Raw genomic sequence first — 17,645 nt, 5'->3', positions numbered from 1 at the left:
GAGCAAAAGACAGATGCACAGCGAAGGCTGCTCTCCTGCCCTGGAGAGCCCCATGCACCGAGTTATTCCCAGGGGCTGGGTCCTGTGCCACGTGCTTCACCTGCATTCCTGCACCCATCCTCACAAAAACCCCTGGGTGGCCATGGTTGCCCCCATTTTACAGATGAGGAAACTGAGGCCCAGATCCCTGAAGGCACTTGCCCAAGGACTTGCATCTAGAAAGTGGCGGGGAGCGTGGGCAAGCCCAGGAGGCCTGGCCCCTGGGCCCACACTCCTTATCACCTCCTGCTCTGCCCCCCAGGCCTCCGGAAGTCCCTGTGGCTGAGCGCTGCCTCTCTCACCCCCTGCAGGCCCCTGATCAAGCTGCACATCATTTGGAAGAAGGATGGGGTGCTGCTGTCAGGCGGCATCAGCGACTACAGCCGCCGGCTCACCATCCCCAACCCCACGGGCAGCGACTCCGGCTACTACGAGTGTGAGGCCGTCCTGCGCAGCAGCAGCGTCCCCTCTGTCATCCGTGGAGCCTACCTGTCTGTGCTGGGTGAGAGGGAGTGGGGCGGCTGGGACTCCCCCGAGGGGTAGGGGCAGCATGGCTGGGGCCTACTTAAGGGCAACCTGCACGGTGGCTATATCAAAAGGAGCATGGCTCTGATCCCCTCCCCTGGTCCTTCCTCCTGCAGAACCACCTCAGTTTATTAAGGAGCCAGAAAGACACATCACAGCGGAGATGGAGAAAGTGGTGGACATTCCCTGTCGGGCCAAAGGTAACACGGTGGCGTGGATGGGGGGGACAAGGATCCCCAGACCTTCAGCCTCTCCTGTCCCTGTCACAGACTTTTCTAAATTCTGCCTCCTTCTCGAGGCCACATCATTGAGTAGAGCGTCAATCTGGCTGTGAGCAGATACCCCAGAAACAAACAGGCCAAATTACCGTAATCTCGGGGCTGGAAATCAACCCACGTACCATCACTTGAGGGTTACAAATGAACCCAAATTACCATAATTTCAGGATAGGTGACAGACCCAAATTGCCCATAATTTGAGAGTTGTAGACAGTGCCAAATTACCATAATGTCAGAACTACTAGAACTGGGGTGCATCTCTCCTGAGATGTGCCTCATAAGCTCTGCCTGGTGTCTGGGCTGTTCACTCCATCTCCTCCCCCAACATTTCTACTTCACGCCCCTCGTCAGAGCTCCTGAAGAATGCTGCTTTTGGGGCTGGCCTGTTGGTGCAGTGGTTAAGTGCACGCGCTCCACTGCGGCGGCCCTGGGTTCGCAGGTCCGCAGGTTCGGATCCCGGGTGTGCACCTACGCACTGCTTGTCAAGCCATGCTGTGGCGGCGTCCCATGTAAAGTAGAGGAAGATGGGCACGGATGTTAGCCCAGGGCCAATCTTCCTCAGCAAAAAAGAGGAGGATTGGCATCAGATGTTAGCTCAGGGCTGATCTTCCTCAAAAAAAAAAAAAAAAGAATGCTGCTTTTCCCATCTCCACCCTCCATCCTTCAGGTGCAGCTGAACCAAAGACAGCCTGAAACCAGGGTGAAATCCAGGATGCTGGGATGACAGGGGAGGGTGTGCCCAGTGGGACGTGGTCTGCTATGAGCAGAGAGGCCGACTGTGCTCTGGCAGGAGGGAGGGTTGCAGTGGAGGAGTGAATAATGACCCCCTTCTGAGACCCTCCCCCAGGGGGAGGTGAAGATCCATTCATTCCTTCAACAAACATTCTTCGAGGGCTTACTTGCCCTGTGCCTATATTGTTCTCAAGGCCGGGGAGAAATGAGACGAACCAAACAGCGAGTCCCTGCTATTGCAGAACTGCCGTTCTTGGGGGGAGGCAGACACCCCATAAACAAATAAAGATGCCTTTTTTCTTTGCATCTGAAATGCCATGGGTTGTAAGGTGCCCCATTATTTTATGTACCACTAAGAAAGAAAAAAGACTGCCAATTAAATTATGACATGCTGTCGATCGGAAGACACATCATGATCGCAGAGATGGTACAACGTAAAGAATGTGCACCGTGGAACGGATGAAATACGGTTTCATAGGATGTCGGGTTCAAAAGTGCTGGAAAGGAAGGAAAAGAGCAGGCCTGGGGGCCCGGAGTGATGGGGTGTTCTCTTGAGCAGGATGTGGGAGCTTCCCTGGAAAAGTCACTTTTGAGCAGAGACCCAGAGGGAGAGAGGAGGGTGGAGGATACTTGTGGGAAGAGCAGGCCAGGCCTGGGTGCAGCTTGGGCGAGGCTGAGGGGCAAGGGGAACACCCCCCATTCACCTCCCTGTGCAGGCCAAGCAGGAGGGGGCTTCTGAGAGCCCCCCAAGGAACACTGGCCCCCCCACTGCATGCTCCTTGACATGGGGCTCTATGGCCATGTGGATTTGGGTAACCAACCCCCAGTTGGAGGTTCCCAGAGCATGCAAAAGGCTCTGCTAAATATGTTAGTTTGCAGTTAAAAAAAATGTTTGTCCAATCCGGCATTTCCAAGCTAAACTAACCTTGGGATCTTTTAAATTTTCTTGAAACGCCTACTATATAAGAATTTGAGAATTGCCACTCCAGGAACATCCTCCTCCTCTCCCAAGACCAATGGTGGCACCTCTGAGAAGGTTCTAGAGACCAAGACACCCCAGGGACCCCCTTGCAGACTTCTGGCCCCAGCCTCTGCCTGAGCACCCTCAGTGCGGGGAGGGACGGAGGGAGGAGGCCGGCTGACGGGCCCGCGTCTCCCGCAGGCGTGCCCCCGCCCTCCATCACCTGGTACAAGGACGCGGCCGCGGTGGAGGTGGCGAGGCTGAGCCGCTTCCGGCAGCGAGCCGACGGGGGCCTGCAGATCAGCGCGCTCGTGCCCGACGACACCGGCATGTTCCAGTGCTTTGCCCGCAACGCGGCCGGCGAGGTGCAGACCTCCACCTACCTGGCCGTCACCAGTAAGTGGGGCCTTTCCTGTCCTGCCGGAGTCCCTCTGCCCAGGAGGCAGCTTTCCTCCAAGCCAGGGGCCTCTGGAGAGCAGCACGCTGCAGTGTGCAGAGAGGGGATCCCAGGGGACTGTCCCCCGGCCCCCGGGGCGGCTCTGGCCACTTATGCCACTCTTGCGCAGCCCCGAGTCCAGCACTCCCACAGGCCCCACGAGTCCTCCCCACGCCCCGGGGCCCAGGACGGGGTCCCCGGCTCTTTGAGCAAAGAGGCTAGGAAACCACAGGCTCCAACCCTGGACTACAGCCGTCCCTGGGTCCCCTCCCGCGTGGGGCTGAAGCCACCCCGGCTCAGCTGAGATGTGCTGACTTCCCAAAGAGGAGAACCAGCGCTTAGTCTCACTTCCCCCACTTGCAAATCCTTGCCCCTCGGGGAGTCTCTTTTGGGGGTACAGTAGCTGCCCGGCCCGCCCAGTGGAGCTGCGCCAGCGGTCGATGATACCAATCTATGTACCGTGCGCGGTGGCGCTGACGGTGGCGAAGCTCTGTGCACGCGCACGTTCCGCTGGGCCCCGTATCTCAGCAGCAGAAGGATGTGTGGTCAGGGGCCTCCCCGAGACCCTCGGGATTCACCACTCAGACCCACAGAGGCCCCCAAACAGGGCAGCCACCGGGCAGAGGGAGCTGGGTTCGCCCCGAAGGCGGCTGTGGGGCGGGGCTGCCGTCTTACTTGTAGCTTCTGATGGTGCCGGTGACGCTCGTCCGCATTCAAGCCCTGCTCCCGTGCACCTCTGACCACGGCTGGGATTAGGGACGGGAAACAGAAAACGAGAAGGCCGTACTGGCTCTGGGAGAACCGCAGCCGCCAGGCTGATGGGCTGTCCGCGGCCAGGCCTCTTAGGAAGTGGGAGATGTTCTCCTCCTGGCCGTAACCGTTTTCTCGTTTAAGAAGCCGGAGCCTCAATTTCACATTCAGTGAAGGATGAATCCCATTTCCCTTGTCATGGAGGGCGTGAGCTGCCCGCAGGGTCCTCAGTTTCCCCCAAATGGAGGCCTGAGAATCCAGGCAGGGCGAGGACTGGTGTTGCCTGGGTCCTTCCACAGGGCGGTGGTGCGGGGAACCCTCGTGGGCCCTCCAGGCTTCTTCCCAATGCTGGGGCCCCTCAGGGCACCTGCTTCCTTCCCTGCAGAGGGACTCACACCAGCGGGAGTGGCAGGGGCAGGACAAGGACCTGGCCCTCTGGCTGGGAGGGCTCCTCCTGGTGTGTGGCTAAGAAGCCCCACTGTCTCCGTTTGCAGGCATTGCCCCCAACATCACCAGGGTCCCCCTGGACAGCACGGTCATCGACGGCATGTCAGTGGTGCTGGCTTGTGAGACTTCAGGGGCGCCCCGGCCGGCCATCACTTGGCAGAAAGGTAGATACGACTGATCTGCTTTGGAGGGTGTGGCCATGTGACAGTTTGGGGCAGTCCTCAGAGCTCAGTGCTGGAGCCGACCAGGTTGGGTTTCCCATGTACAGTTGTGAAGGTTGTACACTGCGCAACCCAAGAGGGCATCTTTCATACCAGAGTATGCACCACATGCTGCCCTGCCAGGCTCAAGGCCCAGCTTGCATCTTCTGAGACCTGTGACCTTGGGTGAGTTCTTTACTCACTCTGAGCCTCAGGGTCCCCGCCTGTAAACTGGGGACAATAGTACACATCCCTCAGGGTGGCATGGAGACTAGATGAGAGAGTGCATGTGGAGGGCCTGTACTGTGTCTGGGAAGTAGTGAAGCCCAATGAATGAGAGCTGCTTGGTGGTTAATGTTATGGTGGTGGTGGCTGGTGCAGGTAGGAGGCCATCCCTCCTCCCCCGGAAGCTCGGACACCTGAGCCAGCAAAGCCCAAGCCGCCTACCTAAGTCGCCCCGCCCTGTGTGCCTCCCCCACTCCTCGGTGTCGAAAACTCACCTCCAACTCTCCCCACGTACACACGTCTGTGTATACACATGGTCACTCCCTCCCGCCTCCAGGCCTCTGCTCAGATGAGCCTTGTCCACAGGACTCTCCCACCCCATCCCCCGGGCCCTCCCGGCAACCCCTCCCTGCTTGATCCCCCATCTTCTGACATGCGAGATCATCTGCTTATTGCCTGTCCCCCCACCAAGTCAGGGGCTCACTTTTGCCCTCTGCTGTCTCCGGGACCGAGAGCAGAGGCTGGCACACAGGAGCTGCTCGATAAATCTGTGTCACTGAAGGTAGGCCACCAAGGCACACGCCTCGACACAGAGACAAACATGCCCACCTAACACGCTCACTATTCAGTATGCCTGCACACGTGTGCAAATAGACACCCTTACCCACAGGCCTGCATGTGGAGATTCCCCTCTGTACAGAGAGGTGGGGTCTTCTTTAAAATAGATACAGTCACGAAAACTGCAGCGTCGGGCACACTCATGCACATGGCACATGCTCTCTCTCTCCAGGTGCCAGGCGCCAGGCCTCCCTAGATCCCAGTGCAGAGGGAGGTCCATCCCCCAGGCTGCCCCCCATGTCTGTCTCCGCCCTGCCCCCACCCATCACTTTCCTCTCCCCCTGAAGGTGACTCTCTAGAAGCATCGTGCCACAGGATGCCCGTCACCACCTTGTCAGAGCTGTCTGCCCACCCCCCAGCCCAGGTGCTGGCTGCTTCCGAGGGCTGTGCCCAGCTCATCAGGAGACAGTCCTTGGCCTTCTCTGGTGAAGGGCAGACAGCATGATGGGTAGAGAGACATCAGGAGACCTGGGCTCTGGGCCACCGGCTCTGTGAGCCGGTGCCCTTATGCCTGTCACCAAGTCAGGAACCTCTCTGGGCCTCAGCCCCCACCCCAGCCCTGCCCCCACCAGCCCCCTGCCCTCCTGGCATTTCTAAAGCTGGGGGCCTACCTGAGACCGCCCTGGCCCAAAGTGGCCCGGGAGGGGTGGGATGTGCCGTGGGGTCACGGAGCCATCCCAGAGTGCCCGGGGTCTGCCTGGGGGGCACAGGGCCCGCAGCCTGAGCCCACCCCGTGTCGCCCCCAGGGGAGCGCATCCTGGCCAGTGGCTCTGTCCAGCTGCCTCGCTTCACGCTCCTGGAGTCCGGCAGCCTGCTCGTCAGCCCCACGCACATCTCCGACGCCGGCACCTACACCTGCTTGGCCACCAACTCTCGGGGGGTCGACGAGGCCTCGGCCGACCTGGTCGTGTGGGGTGAGTGTGCAGAGTGCTTTCCACGTCTGAGTGTGTACCAACCACCTGCGAGCACACACTCGCACCACCACATCTGCGTGTCTGTCCAACCAGGGCGCTTCCTGTGAGAAGGACTTGAACAAATGAATTCAGAGGAGAGGGCCCAGGCACGCTCTGCAGATGGTGCCGGGTGAGCGGGGACTCGTGCGTGCTTGGCCGAGTTGAGAGAACGGAGGTGACGGACAGCTGTCTTCATATACTTTAGGGCGGAAATCGGCTAGCTTTTTCTGTAAAGGGCCAGATAATAAATACTTGAGGTTTTGTGGGCCAGACAGTCTCTGTCGCAACTCCTCAGCTAACTCTTCCGTTTCATGGAGAAAGCAGCATAGACAATACTTAATCCCGTGGGTGTGGCTGTGTTCCAGTACAAGCGTCTTCACCCAAACAGGCCACCGGCCAGACTTGAGCCCCACACCATAGCTTGCTGACTCCTGCTTTAAGGGAACTCCTCAAGCCCTTCTGACTCTCAGATTGCACCACTTGGGATCCTCACCCAAGATGGACATACAGTGGGCCACCTGTCCGGGCTGAGCACCAGTGGCCTGGCGGGTGACGCTTTAGACTGGGAATCAGACGAGCCTATTTTTACCCTGGCTGGACCACTAATGTGCTGGGAATATGGCCTAGATCATCCTCAGATTTCCGTTTCTTCATCCCTCACATGGGTTTGTGAGAGCAAAATTAAATGAGCCCTCACTATGAATGCGGCTTCCAGGAATTCAAGTACTTGGGAGCACATTGTTCTTTTCTACATTCTGGGACGTTCACTGTGGTCAACCTGTCCACGTGCCGGGCTGCCTTCAGCCACCCACAGAATTCATCCGCAGGCCCGGTTCACCTGAAGATGCCCTTCCCACCTGCCTGCATCGCAGTCACTCTGGAGCCCATGCGCCTTCTCACCACACTGTCTCCCTGCTGTCTTTCAGCCCGGACCCGCATCACCAAGTCTCCCCAGGACCAGAGTGTCATCAAGGGTACCCAGGCCTCCATGGTGTGCGGAGTGACCCATGACCCCCGAGTCACCGTCAGGTACTCCCTCTGCTGTGGCCCCAGGGAGGGAGGGGGGAGGGGCAGCTCTAGGGGTAGCTGGTAGGTGGGCAAGTATCTACACCAAGGACGTAAGTGTCACCCTGTGGCAGGGCTGAGATGTGGGGACGCTAAGTAAATACCTGGGGACCTCAGCTAGCTTGAACTGAATTGGGCAGTGTCAGAGGGCAGAGGGAAGTGGGAAGGGATGTGGGGAAATGGAGGGAAGGGGAGAGAGCAGCGAGGGGGGGAGGGGAGAAGAAAGAGGCATTTGGGCTGGTGAGAGGTGGAGGCTCCAGGTTGCTATCGCTGCGGCCGGGGACACCCTGCTAGTGCTCCCCCAGGTCTTAGACCCTCTGCTCACCGAGTGGACGGTCAGCAGGCATGGGAGCAGTGTTAGGGCGAGGGTCAGAGAGACACATGTGAGGGGAAAGTGCCCACCCTGAGGCCACCCCACCACCCGCCATGGGAGCCCAGAACTCAGCAAGATACTTGTCCTGGAGGGAACCAGGTCCTACCGTGGAAGCCACTAGAGAGGCCCAGGAGGGGCACCCCGGGACAGAAGCAGCCAAGAAAGGCATAAAAGCCGGGTCCCCTCCCAAGCTTGGAACGAGGACACCTGGGCCAACCCCCAGAGAAGGCTTCCAGAACTAAAATCAGGAGGAAACTGTTCCTTTGGGCTCTCCCCTGAGCTCCGGGATGCTGAGTGAAAGATTAACTGCCTCCTTAGAAATAAGCATTCCCTCCATGTTGCTTCTCTGTTCTATGGGCATTTCATTGCCCAAGCACCTGGCACCGAGGCTGGAAGGGGCCGCACTGATGCCTCTTGGAGTAATGGTGCCTCGGCTCCCGAGGCCTCTGCATCTTGGGGCGCCATCTGGTGGTCGCTGGGCATATGACAGTCTGTAGGGCCACCCCAAATGGGACCCCCGAAGCCAAGGTTGGCATAAGGGAGACTAGACTTTCAGACCAACACCAGTTCTCAGAGAATCCATCACGGGCCCCAGTTTGAGAAACAGCTCCTTAAATGTTAAACACTGACCCGTTAGGACAACCGTCATGTGGTGCAGCACAAATGCAAACATGAGCCTTGAAATCACGTGGATGTAGTTAGAACGCTGTCAACACGTGATCTGGAGTATGCTTATTCCTGAGTTCATTAGATTTTTGTGAAAAAAAATTAATATACCAACTATAAAAAGATCCTCCAAGAGAACCCACAGATCCCCCATGGAATACTGCTGTGGGTCTCAGGCCCGTACATAAGTAATAGCTGTAATTTTAGCATCCATTAATTGAAAATTTTATAATAAAAAGCTATATTAATTCAGCAACACTTGAAAATAAATTGGCATTTTCTTTATAAAAGTGTTATCTACTGATATTTGGAAAATACTTGCACATTGTATTCATCCTCTAGACAATTCTCGACGAACAGATGGTTTCAGGGACGTCTTGCAGTGTATCTGCAGGCCCCTCTCCAGGACCCCAGTGACCTGCAGGTGGGAAATCACTGTCCTGTTTACTTAGATCTAGACACAGGCTCAGCATCCACTTTTAGCCATTATTAATATTAATCAATATTTTTCTTTGTTTTTTGTTTCTTATTGTATAGCTAATAGATATTCATTTTAGGAGGAAAACACAGAAAATGCAGATAAGCCAAAAACTGGGGAGAGAGAGAGGGAGAGAGAGAAAAAGAAGAGAAGTGGATTCATCTGTGTTTTCCTCAATTAAAGATAATGATTTATGGGTGCCATTTGAAAAAGCTAGAAACGATATTTCTTAATCTGCTTTTTCACTTAAGAACCTATTATGAATCTCTTCCCCTGTCAATAAATATTTTTGTATAAACTCAATTATATGATTATTCAGTCATCCATTGTGTGGATGTAACGTAATTTATGTTACCAATTCCCTAATGCTGGCTATTTGAGTTACATTTAATTTTTTGCTAATATTGAGAAATATTGCTATGAAGGTCCTTGTAACTAAATATTTTTGCACATCTTTGATTTCCTAGGGGCTATCTAATATTATTTAAAGCTGAGAGGACCCATGAAAACCACTCCTCAAAACGGTTTAATAGCCAGCCATATAATTGCAGATTATTTTGGAAAATTCCTACCCTATCTGAGTTAAATGGACTCATGGCTTGTTTCTTTTTTTTTTTTTTTTAACTTTATATTATGGAAATTTTCAAACATAGCCCAAAGTAGAGAGAATAGTGTTGTCAATCCTCATGTCCCATCTCTCAGCCTCAATAATTATCAGCATTTTGCCCATCTTGTTTCATCTCTCACCCATACTTTTTTTAACTGCAATATTTTAAATGCAAATCTCAAATGTAATTTCACCCTTAAATATGTCAATGTGCATTTCTTATTGAAAAATACATTTCTTTCAACATAACAACCACGCCCCCATCACTCCTAACACAATGACAACAATTCCTTGACTTCTGCTAACACCAGGCCAGATTCCAGTTGCCCTGACTGTCTCAAAAGGGTCTTTTTTTTTCTTTTCTTTTCTCTTCTTTGGTGAGGAAGATTGGCCCTGAGCTAACATCTGTTGCCAATCTTCCTCTTTGTGCTTGAGGAAGATTGTCACTGAGCTAACGTCTGTGCCCATCTTCCTCTATTTTGTATGTGGGATGCTGCCACAGCATGGCTTGATAAGTGGTGTGTACGTCCAGGCCTGGGATCCAAACCCACAAACCCCAGGCCACTGAAGTGGAGCACACGAACTTAACCACTATGCCACCGGGCCAGCCCCACAAAGGTATCTTTTTACAGTTGGTTGGTTTAACTCAGGGTTCAAACAAGGTCCACACATTGTGTTTGGTTGGTGTGTCTCCTTCATTCTATACAGTCCCCCTCCCCTCCTTTTATTTTTTGCCTTTATTTTTGTTTTGTTTTCATGCAGTTAATTTGTTGGAAAAACAAGGTTCTATAGGACAGAAGTCAGCAAACTTTTTCTGTAAAGGGCCAGAGAGTAAATAAATATTTTAGGCTTTGAGGGCCATATAGTCTTTGTCACAACTACTCAGGTCTGCGTTGGTAGTGCAAAAGCAGTCGTTAACAATATGGAAACAAATGGGCATCTCTGTGTTCCAATAAAACTTTATTTACTCAGACAAGCAGTGGGCCATAGTTTGCCTACCTCTGCTGTAGAATATGCCACCTTCTAGATTTGGCTAGCTACCTCTTCATCATGTTGTTCACTTGTTCTTCTATCCCTTGTATTTCTAATCAGACTCAAGTAACTGTTAATAGATTCGAGTTCAGTCTTGGCATAAACACTTCACAGGTGCTGAAGTGTGCTGCCTACAGCACCACAGCCCGGGGCTGAGATCGTCTGCTCGCCACAGGTTGTTTCTTAAGCAGGAATTACTCTCTGCGACTAGATTTGCTTTTAAGGAAAATTCTACCCATCCCATCAATGCTGGCAAGGGTGATTCTTTTCTAGATAAAGAGAGAAACTGAAGGTGATTACTTTTGGCAATTTGTAAATATGTATAAAAAAGTCTTAAAATTTAACTTGACAGTTTCACCTCTGAGAATTTATCCTTGAGGAAATGATTTAGAATGTATGAAAATCATGTTGTTGCAAGGATGTTCATCATCGCATTAATTATAATATCAGAAAACAGGGAACTGGACTGTACACTCCACAATCCAAGATGGATTACAGAGGGACCGTATTTGGAGCACCATGTGGTTAACATAAACCGTGGTGTGGAAATGTCACATTAAGAAGAATTTATGATATTTTCTTGGGTGGAAAAAGCAGCTTTAAAATTAGGATGGGTGCTTGGATAAGCTAGCTAGATATCATTTATGTAAAAAATATGCTGCATCAATAAAACTATAAAATGATGGCTAACTTCTATTGATCACTTAGTCTCAGACACTACTCTAAGTATTTTATATTAACTCACACACTTACAGCAACCCCACGAGGTAGGTGGTATTATTTCCCTCATATGACAGATGAGGAAACTGAGGCACAGCAAGGTTAAACAAACATACCCAGGATCACAAAGCTGGTAAGTGGCTGAGACAGCGTTTGACCAGGGAATCTGACTCTAGGATGTAGTAGCACTGTGGTACCCTGCCTGTGGGGACAGAAGAGAAGAGTCTAGAGGGTATATGCTCAAATGTTAATCATGGTTATCCATTATCGGAAAACTTGTGTTTTCCTTTCTTTTTTCCTTTTATTTTGTACTTGCTACTTTTCTGATTGTTTTTAGCTTAAGTTTAGAATATTACAGGCTCATTCTCTGTAGCAGTCTTACGTTCTCTAAACCCAGATAGTTCTAGGAGTGTGTGGCTCAGGGTAGTGAGTGAGTATCGGGTTATTTGCAAAGTATCTCAGGCCCACCCCATTCCCTGGTCGACCTTCCCTGGGGGTCGGCCGCGTGGCTTCCTACCTGGAGCTGCCACCCGCGTGTGTTGGTGACAATAATGGTTGTATTTCCTCCAGAACAATTCCAGACAAGGTATTTCTTATTGTCAGACACGGGCATGTGTGTAATTTCTCAAGTCCCCTTTTGTACTGACTGACCGAAGCTAAAGTGATTTTTTGGACACTGAAGTCAATTTGTCACAGTGTAAGGATTCTCCTCATAAAACTAATTCCAAACTGTAATCTATGCGGAGACTTTCATTCTTCTTCCAGCCGTAACCCTCTGACCTCTCGGGAAGGATAGCTTTTGCCGCTCTTTTGTGCTGGCTGCTTGGCGATGGCTTCTGGCCAGAAGCTACAAGGCTTTGACCCAGACCTGAACTGAAGGTGTAAATGACCGATAATGACTCGATGTGTTAGCTCTCCTGGCCGTAGCACCCTGCCCACGGGGATGATGGACCACGGGCTGCTCAGGCCTCCACGTGCTCCCGCCCAAGACCGGCCCCAGGGGGCCGCTGTGGCCCTGCCGGCCTTGGAGCTCTCTTCTCCAGACCAGCCCTGGGCTGAGCCCACCCCCAGGAGCCCCTACCTCTCTTTACTTATTGGTTCTTCTTATCCTCAGGTACGTCTGGGAGAAGGATGGGGCCACCCTGGGCGTGGAGAGCAACCCCCGCATCCGCCTGGACAAAAACGGCTCCCTGCACATCTCGCAGACGTGGTCGGGGGACATCGGCACGTACACCTGCCGGGTGCTCTCAGCCGGAGGCAACGACTCTCGCAGTGCCCACCTGCGCGTCAGGTAAGGGCAGCCTGCCCAGGGCCCCGGCCAAAGGAGGTGCAGGCAGCAACGGGAAGGCTCATTTTGGCAGGCCACCAGGCCACAGGTGACCTAGGCCCGCCCACCTCTCAGAACACGCCCAAGCATCCTCCAGGCCTCCCCCAACCCTGCTCAGTTAAGCCCCTTGTCAAGAGCAGGGGACTCTGGGTATGGCTTTGGACAGGTGGGCCCCTAAAGCCACAGAGAAGAATCTCCAGGTAGATGGTCTGAAGGCCGAGTTTTATGGCTGAGCACCAGGTATTGTGGAAGCTCAATCTGAGTCCTGGGTGCCTGCACGTCACCTAGCTCTAGACCTCATGGGGGGCCCCACCATTTCTCTCTCCTCCAGACAACTGCCTCATGCCCCTGAGCACCCGGTGGCAACTCTCAGCACGGTGGAGAGGCGGGCCATCAACCTGACGTGGGCCAAGCCCTTTGACGGCAACAGCCCCCTGATCCGCTATGTCCTGGAGATGTCGGAGAACAGTAAGGCTCCCCGACTGTCACCCTCCACCGCGGCCAGGGCCACGGGGCACCGGCTGGAAGCCCAGACTCAGGGAGTCAGCCAGGGCTGGGCTCCAGCTCCCCCACTTCCTAGTTCTGTGTCTTTGAGCAAACCCTCTGGAAGCTTCAGTTTCCTTGTCTGTAAAACGAGCGATGGCATCCGCCTCCTCGGTCATTGTGACAATTGAACGAGATAATGCATGCGAGGTGCTAAACTCAAGGTCCACCACGCCAGAAGCCTCCAAGACAGTGGCAATTATTTTTCTCTATTTTTATCCTCCGAGTCCCCAAGCTGTGAACTCCAAAATTAGTAGGCATAGTTTGAATGGTGTTTTAAATACAGTTTGCCTAAAGCTCATCAATTTGAGAAAAAAAAAAAGAGAAAAGAGGAATGCATCTCAGTTCCTACGAGCCCTTGCTTCCTTCTCAGGATCCCTGAACCCCCTGGGACCCGTGGGCTGAGGGGATCTAGAAAAATGACGTGACCGGCCTCCACTGGACCAAGCGGTGGAGGCTCTCGTCTGCTGGCCCACATGAGGCCGGCCCCCTGCTGGGAATGGGGAATAAGAAGCATGGCTCCCCCAAGGTGCCCACCTCTGCCCCACCCTCTGTGCCTGTAGATGCCCCCTGGACCGTGCTCCTGGCCAGTGTGGACCCCGAGGCTACCTCAGTGATGGTCAAGGGCTTGGTTCCTGCGCGCTCCTACCAGTTCCGTCTTTGTGCAGTCAACGACGTGGGCAAAGGGCAGTTCAGCAAGGACACGGAGAGGTGAGGGGAGCAGGGGATCTCCCAGGGCAGGTCTCAGTGTCTCTGACCGAGGGAGTGGCTGGGAGGGGCTGCCTGCTCCAAAATCAAGATGGCAGAGTGGGGCCAGGCTGGCTTCTCTCTGACTCCTCCAGACTTCAGTCTCCATGTCTGTAGAATGGGGGTAACAATACTCACAGCTGCCCCACAGGGCTATTGAAAAGATGAGATGAGAGCATACAAGTGAAGAGCTGTGGGCAGTGCCTGGCATGGGAGAAGCACTAACCAAATCTGGTTGTCACTCTAACTGTGAGCTATGCAAGTTCAAAGCCTTGCCTCATTCTGCTCTCCATCCCCACGGGCTGCCGTCATTGTGAACTGGACGTGAAATTCCAGAGGGATGTAGGATCTGCACGGATCTCCATATCCAATGCCTTGCATGATGCCAGGCCGGAGCAGGCGTTCAACAAAGCTTTTTTTAAAATGATGGAAATTGAATAAAAACAGCAGGTCATCCATTTTAAAACATCACACAGTAACACACACTTATGTAGGAGGCGAGTTCTGGCCACCTCAACCCCACAGAACAAGCAGCCACCTCCAGTGAGAAAGAAGACATCCAGCAAGAGGTCAGGATGACAGCGACACAGATTACATGCACCAAAGCTCTGCATTTTGCTCTTTATTGTTTTATTTTTACTTTTGCTTTTTCCAGCTTTATTGACATGCAATTGACATATAACATTGTGTCAGTTTAAAGTGTACGGCATGATGATTCGACACACTCATATATTGCAAAATGATTACCACCATAGCCTTAACTGACACCTTTATTCTGTCGTATAATTACCATTTCTTTTTTGTGGTGAGAACATTTAAGTTCTACTCTCCTAGCAACTTTCAAGTATGTGATACAGTATTATTAGCAATGATCACCATGCTGTACATTCCATCCCCAGAACTTGTTAATCTTGCAACTGGAAGTTTGTACCCTTTGACCAATATCTCCCCATTTCCCCCACCCCCCAGCCCCTATTAACCACCATTCTACTCTCTGTTTCTCTGAGTATGGCTTTTTCAGATTCCACATATAAGTGAGATCATACAGTATTTGTCTTTCTCTGTCTGACTTATCTCAGTTAGCATAGTGTCCTCAAGTTCCATCCATGTCGCAAATGGCAGGATTTCCTTCTTTCTCATGGCTGAAAAATATTCCATTGTGTATACCATACCTTCTTTATCCATTCATCCATTGACAGATACTTAGATTGTTTCCCTATCTTGGCTGTTGTGAATAATGCTGCAATGAACATGGGGGTGCAGATATTTTTTCAATATCCTATTTTCATTTCCTTTGGATGTATACCCAGAAGTAGAATTGCTGGATCATATGATAGATCTGTTTTTAACTTTTTGAGAAACCTCCATACTGTTTTCCATAGTGGCTGCACCAATTGAACATTCCCACCAACGGTGCACAAGGGTTCCCCTTTCTCCACATCCTCACCAACACTTGTTATCTCTTGTCTTTTTGATGACAACCTTTCTAACAGGTGAGATCTCCTTGTGCTTTTGACTTGCATTTCCCTGATGATTAGTGCTGTTGAGCGCTTTTTTATGTACCTGTTGGCCATTTGTATGTCTTCTTTGGAAAACTGTCTATTCAGTTCCTCTGCCCATTTTTTAATTGGGTTGTTTGGTTTTTTGCTATTGAGTTATATGAGTTCTTTATATATTTTGGATATTAACCCCTTCTCAAACACATGACTTTCAAATGTTTTCTCCCATTCTGTAGGTTGCCTTTTCATTTTGTTGATGGTTTCTTTTGTTGTGCAGAAAATTTTAGTTTGATGTAGTCTCACTTGTTTAATTTTGCTTTTGTTGCTTATACTTTTGGTATCATACCCAGGAAATCACTGCCAACCAATGTCAAGAAGCTTTTGTCCTATGTTTTCTTCTAGGAGTTTTACAGTTTCAGGCCCTATGTTTAAGTCTTTAATCCATTTCAAGTTCATTTTTGTGAGTGGTGTAAGATAGGTGTCCAATTTTATTCTCCTGCATGTGGCTGTCCAGTTTTCCCAGCACCATTATTGAAGAGACTATCCATTCCCCACTGAGAAGAATTAATATTGTTAAAATGTCCATATTACCCAAAGCTATCTACAGATTCAGTGCCATCCCTATCAAGATTTCAATGGCATTTTTCACAGAAATAGAAAAAACAATCCTAAAATTTGTATAGAGCCACAAAAGACCCCCAAATAGCCAAAGCAATCCTGAGAAAGAAAAGCAAAGCTGGAGGCATCACGCTTCCTGATTTCAAACTATACTACAAAGCTGTAGTAATCAAAAGACTATGATACTGGCATAAAAATAGTCACACAGACCAAGGGAACAGAACGGAGAGCCCAGAAATAAACCCTCGCATATGCGGTCAGCTAATATTTGACAAGGGAGCCAAGAATGTGCTTTGCTCTTTAAAAGATGCTCTTAGGTGTGTATGCAGACCTCTGGCTTAAATCAATCATTGTGGTTTTGCCACACTTCCAATAAGCTTGAGTCTCTCTGGCTGTCACAGGGGCTGTGACACTCTAGCAGGAGGGAGAAGTGTCAGTTGACAGGCTGGCACGGAGCAGTTATAGGAGAATTATTCATTCACTCTTTATTGAGCACCTACCACATGGCCAGCCGTGTCTGGACCACTAGAAGTGGTACAGGGAACAAAATGGACACAGCCCAAGCCCTTCCGAGCTACAAAATCCCAACAGTAGAAGGCTTCCGAGTGTAAAGGACCATCCTACAACCTCTCCAGTCCCTCGGGCCTCACTGTATAACACGGATTCATCCTCCTCCTGAGTCTTCATACTAATGGCCCTGAGTCACCCAGAAAAAGGTTAAATCGCCCTTATTTCAGGCTTTCCAAAGACATGGGAGTGTGCAGTACGTTTTGGAAAGCTATCCATCAAAAAGCAAAAACATAAAAATAAACAAAAAGGGAAAGACATCCATCAAAAATAATTAACTTTTGTGTTTAATGGATGCATGTCAGTTATGTGAAAAATACACCGAGGTGGAACACTGTGTCCCCTGGCCCTGCCAGAGAAAGAAATGCAATAGCATTCAGCTCAGGAAGCGGGCTGGAGCGCTGGCTCTGTCACCCACACACCCTGCCACCGCCACCCCGCCTGCCCCGCCCCAGCCTGGGGCTCAGCTGGTGGGTGAAGGGGGCCTGGTTCAAGTACGGCACCAGCCGGCTATTGGGAAGTGTCTCTAACACTCCTGCTTCTAAAATACTTGAACACTCGTGACGTCACCAGCCCTGACAGCAGCTTCTTTGAGAAATGGGAAACTGAGACCCATGTCCCTCAACTGCACAGGAAATGCACACATCTCGTGCTTTACGGTGTTTTTAAAAGGTGCTTATATACATTGTGTCATTTGAACCTAAACCAGTTTTATAAGGCAGGCAGGTGGAGCTTTATTATCCTTCTTTTACAGAGAAAGAAACAAGCTCAGAGAGGTTAAGTGACTTGCCCAAAAGCACACAGCAATTGTGCAGAGTCATCCCAGGATGCAACAGGGCAAGGTTCAGCATCCTCATATCCCATTAAACTCCTGTATTTGCCCTGGTGACTAAGAGCGGAAAGGCCTGCCCACTCTTGGTGTTTTCCTATCCAGGGTCTCTCTCCCCGAAGAGCCCCCCACAGCGCCTCCACAGAATGTCATCGCCAGTGGCCGAACCAACCAGTCCATCATGATCCAGTGGCAGCCACCTCCTGAGAGCCACCAGAACGGCCTCCTCAAGGGCTACATCATCAGGTAGCTGTCACCCCAGGGACCAGAGGGGCAGCCCAGACCCGAGGGGAAAGGGACAGGGAGGGTCGGGAATGGATTGGAAAAGATAGCAAATTCATGGCAGGTCCTTCTCCATCTAACAGGCACCAGGCAGCAAGAAATGCCTACACTATGCTAGGAAGGATTTA

The 17,645-nt window shown here is 51.4% G+C and overlaps 1 protein-coding gene across 3 annotated transcripts in view; it reads left to right on the top strand.

Moving 5' to 3' along the window:
* Positions 1-17,645, top strand: part of SDK2 (sidekick cell adhesion molecule 2) — a 266,842-nt gene that overhangs the window by 186,148 nt on the left and 63,049 nt on the right. For all 3 annotated transcript variants that reach the window (XM_058561479.1, XM_058561480.1, XM_058561478.1), the window contains exons 7-16: positions 351-541; positions 681-764; positions 2,737-2,931; positions 4,216-4,332; positions 5,958-6,125; positions 7,091-7,193; positions 12,220-12,396; positions 12,764-12,900; positions 13,539-13,686; positions 17,341-17,481. In XM_058561479.1, coding sequence (XP_058417462.1) covers positions 351-541; positions 681-764; positions 2,737-2,931; positions 4,216-4,332; positions 5,958-6,125; positions 7,091-7,193; positions 12,220-12,396; positions 12,764-12,900; positions 13,539-13,686; positions 17,341-17,481 — 1,461 coding nt within the window. The remainder of the gene's footprint in view (positions 1-350; positions 542-680; positions 765-2,736; positions 2,932-4,215; positions 4,333-5,957; positions 6,126-7,090; positions 7,194-12,219; positions 12,397-12,763; positions 12,901-13,538; positions 13,687-17,340; positions 17,482-17,645) is intronic.

The sequence above is a fragment of the Diceros bicornis genome, chromosome 18 (genome assembly GCF_020826845.1).
Source record: "Diceros bicornis minor isolate mBicDic1 chromosome 18, mDicBic1.mat.cur, whole genome shotgun sequence".
In the NCBI taxonomy this organism is placed as follows: domain Eukaryota; kingdom Metazoa; phylum Chordata; class Mammalia; order Perissodactyla; family Rhinocerotidae; genus Diceros; species Diceros bicornis.
The sequence above is the reverse complement of the archived record's forward strand: the minus strand, read 5'-3'. Positions and strand labels throughout refer to the sequence as shown.